General features: G+C 47.4%; 1 protein-coding gene across 1 annotated transcript in view; it reads left to right on the plus strand.

The window, feature by feature from the left end:
- The first annotated feature begins 1,985 nt into the window (after positions 1–1,985).
- Positions 1,986–6,616, plus strand: part of Uhrf2 (ubiquitin like with PHD and ring finger domains 2) — a 78,450-nt gene continuing 73,819 nt past the window's right edge. Inside the window, exon 1 of the mRNA XM_004631733.2 lies at positions 1,986–2,919. Coding sequence (XP_004631790.1) covers positions 2,277–2,919 — 643 coding nt within the window. The 5' untranslated portion in view covers positions 1,986–2,276. The remainder of the gene's footprint in view (positions 2,920–6,616) is intronic.

Consider the following 6,616-nt stretch of genomic DNA (forward strand, 5'->3'; position numbering starts at 1 on the left):
TGCTGTCAACATTCCATTTTCCTCATCCCTCATCCAAATATACAAGTCTCAGAAGCTCAATTTTCTAGAGTACTCCAAAATACTTCCTTTCCTACCTACTGCCACTATTTTTGGCCAAAATTGACACAATTGCCTCTGGGCCAAGCCTTCCTCAACAATCTCTTTTCCACATCTCCAGGCCTCTTGTTTTTTCCCCTAAGGCATTCCTACACCCTCTTTCTGCTGTCTTTCCTAACAGTAATTGTCTCATAACCTCCTTGCACTTTTAAAAACCATTGCTCCTCCCTGAGGCTTACACACTTTGCCCTTCTTGATTTAATCACCTTCTCTGGACAAGCAATCTCTTCTAACCCATGAAGATACCTACAGTAGAACTCTGTGTCTTGAAGTAACCCCTCTTCTTTGGGCAGTCTCTGCCTATCTAAATCTTCATAACAATAGCACTTAAATAATTGTATACTACTTAGGAAGGTGCACTAAGCTAAGCACTCTTTTACAAGGAGGAAATTTTAACACCCAATTTGTTCAACATCGTATTTTAAATAAACAGCAATACTAGGATTATAATTCTGGTCAGTCTCAATCGGTATACTCAACACATCTAACTATCGCCGTTGATTACAACATACCATATCACTCAGGCCATGCTGTACACGTATTTCTAAGCTTCAGATAAATCTAGTCCCTCTTTTCATATCTCTGATAGAAGCTCTATCATTAGACTGGTATTACAATATATTTTCATATTTTTGCTAAATCTTATCTCAATTAGATTGTACTCTCAGCACTGAACTGGAAAAGAAGTTATAACACAGAGACATAATAGTATAATTGCAAATAGATATCAATTGTTGGGGCAGGTCACAAGCATGCTTTAGGTATATCCACGGTCCCATTTACATATGTAAACACGTAGTATTTGCTTTAGTTATGTTAGTGAAAACAAGATGGATTATAGTTCCTAGCTAAATATGAAATTTTCAGCAAGAGCAAAGATTTAAAATTATGTACGCATATTTCATTTGTTCCCGTGTTGTGCTTTGAAACATAAAAAACACTACTACTGACCTTGTCTGTGTAATTATAGTATTTTAATATTACTACAAACACGTTGCTCTATCTTTGTAGCACAATTAGGCACAATTAATACTAAAGCCATCAGTTTTGGGAAAGGTGCAACTCGTTTCGTCTGCTTTGGTACGCTTTCTCCCGTGGTACACGGAGGCTTCTCTGAAGCAGGCCCGGTGTGAGGCAGGGGCAGGCTGGGCTATTTTCCGCAGCAGGACCTTCGCGTCCTTCTCGCAACTGTGCGGCTCCGCAGCGTCCCGAACGGGTTCCCGCGACCCCACGACCCTAGCCGGGGCCGCCCTCGCGGCGGACGGCGGGCGAGAGCGGCCAGCTCTCTCGGAGGCCCGCGGCCTCCAAAGCCCGAGGCCCGGGTGGGAGCGCGGCCGCCCGAGGGGGACCCCGCTGGACCCAGGGCGGGAACCTCCGCGGCGGGTTTTCAAGCGAAGGCAGCCGCGGGGCCCGGCGACACGCGCTGAGCAGCGGAGCCCGGCCTGCCCGGGGCGCCCATCCCGCCAGCCGCGTGGCGGGCGGAGGCTGACTGTTGCCTTCTGGGCCTGCTCGGAGGGTTCCCCCGGGCTCCCCTCGCCCTGGCCACCTCGGGGTTACTTATTTTGGGGGTGCTTTTGAGACCAGAGACCGGGACTCACTCGCGAGATCAGGCCCTTCCAGGGCAGCCGCTGAGCGCGACCCACCACGGCCCGAAACCTGCAGGTGCGAGGACTATGCGCAGCCCGGGGCGCCGCCGCGCCGCCGTGGGGCGAGTAACGGCTCGGTGCAGCCCCGCCCCTCGCCCCGCCCCTCGGCGGCGTCCGAGTTCAGCATCCTCGGTCCGTAACCACCCCCCGCCGAGCTTCCTCCTTAAGGCGGGGCCCGCGTGGATCTCGCGAGATCAGGCTTGGCGCCGTGACCTCCATGTGGGAGCCACTGCTCTATAAGTAAACACTCCGCGCGCCCGGACTCGGCTGGTTCCTCTTTGGGAGGCGATCCACCGCGTAGCGCCGGTTCCGATTTTTCTCTTCCTCCGCTGGGCTGGGCAGGCGCGCGCGGGCCGGGAGGCGCCGCGGCCGCCCGTCGGGCCCGGAACCCGCTGGTCTCTCCGCTCCAGTGCGCGCGCTCGCCTGTCCGCCGCCGCCGCCACCGCGGAGAGCCCGGGCCGCCCGGGGCGCGGCGTCCCGAGCACAGGGGGAGACAAAGGGGGCCGAGCCGAGATGTGGATCCAGGTTCGCACCATCGACGGCGCCCAGACGCGCACCATCGAGGACGTTTCTCGCAAAGCCACGATTGAGGAGCTCCGCGAGCGGGTGTGGGCGCTGTTCGACGTGCGGCCCGAGTGCCAGCGCCTCTTCTACCGAGGCAAGCAGGTGAGGCGCGCCCGCCCGGGGCGCGAGCTGCGGATGCCTCCCGGCGCGGGGCTCCAAGGTGGCGGGCCGGGGGTCGCAGGGGCCGCGGCCAGGCCTGCGGGGAGGGGCGCAGGGCTCCCGGCAGCTCCGACCACAGGTGCGCCCGGCGGGGTCGGAGGCGAGAGCGGCCGGGACTCGGGGACGTCGCCGTGTGATCCTAGCGGGGCGCCGCTGTACGCGCAGCCCGGAGGGCCCCGTGCTCCCCGCTTCCCGCGCGCGGTGCTGCCGAGGGACGCGGGAGGGTGGGGACGGCGGCGGACGCGGCGGCCATGGCACAGGCGGGAGGGGCGCGCTGGCGCCGGTTCGCGCAATCGGCCGAGGGCTCGGGCGCCCCGGCTCCCGGATGGGAAACGGAAACTCGGGCATTGCCCTCGGGCGCGAGAACCCCAGCCCTGTCACCTCGCCGTGGAAGGATCTGCAGATCCAGAGAACCCCGCGGGATTCCAGAACGGTTGAAGTCCTTCTTGGGAGAGGTTAGAGACCTGGAAGTGAATGTAACCTGGAGCTGGGCTTAAAAGGGCCTAGCGTGTAGTTAGATCCAGCTCCTGACTCCTCACCTAACAGCTCTCCCCATTTTCAAGCTTTTAACACCACCTCTGTAGCGTAGCCGGTGGTAACTTGAAAGCTGAAAAGTGTATTTGGTTGCAGAGGGTTTGAGGGAGTCTCTCTCGTAGTTGTATGATAAAGGGCAGTCTAATAATTCCTATCCCACAAGTGTCTTACTTTATATCTAGACTCTACCCAGCCTCATATTTTTCTAGTCTTTGTGTTTATCGTCGTTGCCTCTCCACTGAAAAGTGGGCATCCTGCAGTTGGTAGACCACAATTTGGCTCCAATTTTGAGGTTTCAAATAAATGCATTTCTTTTTGATGTGGAAGTTTACGAAACATAGAAGCTTTGCAAGGAAGAGTTTTCTCCCCTTCAAAGTCTTACTCTTCCAAGACTGGGCTTATCAGTACATAACAAATTATTCGCTTGGAAAGAGCTGCCCCGGGGCATCTTGTTTGATTATTAACGTGCTGGGGATTGTATGCAAGGCCTTCATACTGATCTATACCCAGTGCTTTGTGTTCCTTTTGTTTTGAGACAGGTTCTTGCTAAATCATTATATATCCAAGAGTGGGCTGGAGTTTGAGTTCCTCCTGCCTCAGCCTGTCAGTATGCTGGTATTGCTGGATTTCTTTTTTTGTCTGCTTTAGGTTTTTCCCTTTAAAAATGTTTTTGTGCCTTTGTTTCATGTTTATAGCTAGTGTTTGTGATCTATGTAAAAGTATGTGTTTAATTTAGTTCTCAGCTTTGCTTTTGAAATTGTTAGTAATATTTTACTAATTATTAAATAATACGTGGCTTTGTATTGCTGTCTCAAGTGGTTCCGTTTTGTCACAAGTGCATTTAATCAAATTTTGTGAATTTTCGTTTTCTGGCCAGGGAGGAGCAGTATGCCAGTTCCTAGGAAACTTTAGTAGTGCAAGTCCCAGAAGTAGAAATGAAGGTGAGAATGCATTCCTAGGCAACACCTGAAAATGTAGTGAAATTATACGCCTTGCTGCCTTTCGCAAAAGTTAGGGATTGAGTTAAATTCAGGGCAACCAAATAGATTTCCAGTAAAAGGAAGCTGGTTCAGGTTCTGGAAAAAAAAAACAACAAAACACAACTTTAGGAATAACAGCCTTTGTACTTCTCCCAGTACAGTTGGTAATTCACCACTTTGAATTTTTTTTTTTTTTCACACAGTGATAAACAATAGACATGAGGAGTAGATCTTAGGTGCCAGCCATTGACTTGGAGAAAGCAAAGGAAGACACTGCCTCCAGCTGTGTTCACTACCTCGTGAACTGACAGTGATTATTATCTCCCTTTCTCCGTGGAGACCATAATCACAGGGCTGTCTGTCCTGTAAATGCCTTTGTGTTAATTAGAAAAAAGCACCCATTTTTCAAGACCTTTTATTGCCACATACTGAAAAATGTCAATAAATAAAAACTAATTTATTCAAGTCAGGTAGAGTAGTCCCAGCTACTCTGAGAGGCTGAGACAGAAGAATCTCTTGGGCTTGAGAGTTCAGACCAGTCTGGGGAACATAGTGAGATCCTGTCTCAAAAAATAAGTTAAAAATTACTGTGTTTCAGTTGGTGTCCTCCCTCAGTTACTTCTGTTGCTTTTAATTTTTGGTGTATCAGACTCACTTGTGAATTTTTCATGGGCACTTAGCTTGTCAAAGTATATAGTTGAATTTAATAAGACCCCACAGAAAGTTCTGGTGGATACAAAAATTTTCAAATGAATGTTGAGGACCAGGGATATAGCTCAGGGAGACAGAGACAGCGCCTGCAGGGACAAGGTCCTGAGTTTGACTCCTACCAAAAAAAAAAGTGTTGAGAGGATAGTGGCATATTTGTTACTGTTCCAGGTATCCTTCCTGGCTTTGTAGGATAAGCAGTATTAACTTCATGAGTACCCCATAACAGGTCTGTTGAAGAATCTGTATTTTGACAGAGTTTTTCAGGTGGTCTGTATGCAACCTTTAACAATCCATGTTATGATTGCACCTTTGAGTCAAAATAGCAGATAGCAAATCAGTACTGTATGAGTAGGCTAACCTAGTTTCGACATTTTTGTCTGGAAGATTGAGTTTGAGGCACTGTGGAATTGAGTGGGTTGATTTATTTATTTATTTATTTATTTATTTTTTTTTGAAAACAAAGTCTCACTGTGTAGTTCAGACTAGGCTTGAGCTCACTATGTAGCCTAGGCTGGCCTCACACTCAAAACAATATTCCTTTAAACACTTCAAAAAATAATTGTTAGGCTGTTCATCTATTGTATGCTTATTAAAACTGTGCTTTCTTTCTTTTTTTTTTTTTTTTAATTTTATTTATTTATTTATGTGTGTGGCCAGCTCAGCCCACCAGGGGGCGGAGCTGGCTGGCATGTGGTGCTGGGGGATTGAACCGATGTCCCTGTGCTTTGCTAAGCTTGTTCTAAGTAGGTGCTTTAGACCACTGAGCCATCTCACCAGCCCTAAAACTGTGCTTTCTCAATTCTTCCACAATTAAGGAATTAAGCACTCAGCCTCTTGAGTGCTGAAATTGCAGGTACACACCACCACATGTAGATGGAGTCTTTTTAGAGAGGACAGATGTTGGTAGATCTCCAAATCTTTTTAGAGAGCTCATACTACTTTGAATGTTTTCTTTTTCCCTTTTCTTTTCTCCCTAGTCATTGGGATAGTCTTAAATAGATTGTGGATATGGTCCTGAACTATAATTAGAGAAAAACTAAGAAGTTGGCCTTTGCCTGCTATACTTTCTCACGGCTAGTGAAAAGAAAATTACTTGCCTATTTAAGAGAATGCTTATATACCTGTATATATGATGTGAAAGATGCACAAAAATTGTTATGCTGTGTGTCTTTTGTCTTGTATAGTCTCTTGGGAATGACTTCCCTCTCTTTGAACACTGCATTTTATTTTTTTCTTTCTAGTTTTCCCTTGTATCATTGTTGCAGTTCTTCTTGTTTTCTCAACTGACTTTTAACCCACTAAAAAATCAAGCGCAGTTTGACAGAACAAAATCTTAACATGCTTTGCCAGAACCCAAAATCCTATATCCCTAGGTAATAACGTGGTGGTTCTCATTTACTTCTATGAAATATTGATGGGTTATAATTACATGCCTGAAGCTCGTAGGTGTTCATGATTTCTAGATGATGTCATCCCTTTCTCACTAGTCAGCATAATTTAATAGATAACTTGGAACCTGTAGTTGCTGTAGATGTAGAACTTCTATCCGCTTCAAGTAAAATACTCTCACACTCCTTGTTAGCTATCAGTCTGTGAGGTTTGACAAAATAAAGCTGTGTGGAACTTGGATGTACTGGGTAAGAATGGCTATTTAAGGAAGATTGGAAGAATATCTTTGAATTAAGGATGAGTGGGAAATTGGGCATAAGGTCTGACATAGCAGGCATGAGGAAAGGTAGTTTTTATATACTTAGTGTTCCATTCTAATTCCTGTTAAACCAAGTTGAGAAGAGGTTTCAATTAAGGAAACTTGTTTTAACTCCTGTCAGTCATTTGTAGAAGCATGTTAGGCTGAGTGTAGGAAAGTGCCCCAAATCCTTGATTCTTGAGCCTCAGACTTCAACA

The sequence above is a fragment of the Octodon degus genome, unplaced genomic scaffold (genome assembly GCF_000260255.1).
Source record: "Octodon degus isolate 3935 unplaced genomic scaffold, OctDeg1.0 scaffold00044, whole genome shotgun sequence".
In the NCBI taxonomy this organism is placed as follows: Eukaryota; Metazoa; Chordata; class Mammalia; order Rodentia; family Octodontidae; genus Octodon; species Octodon degus.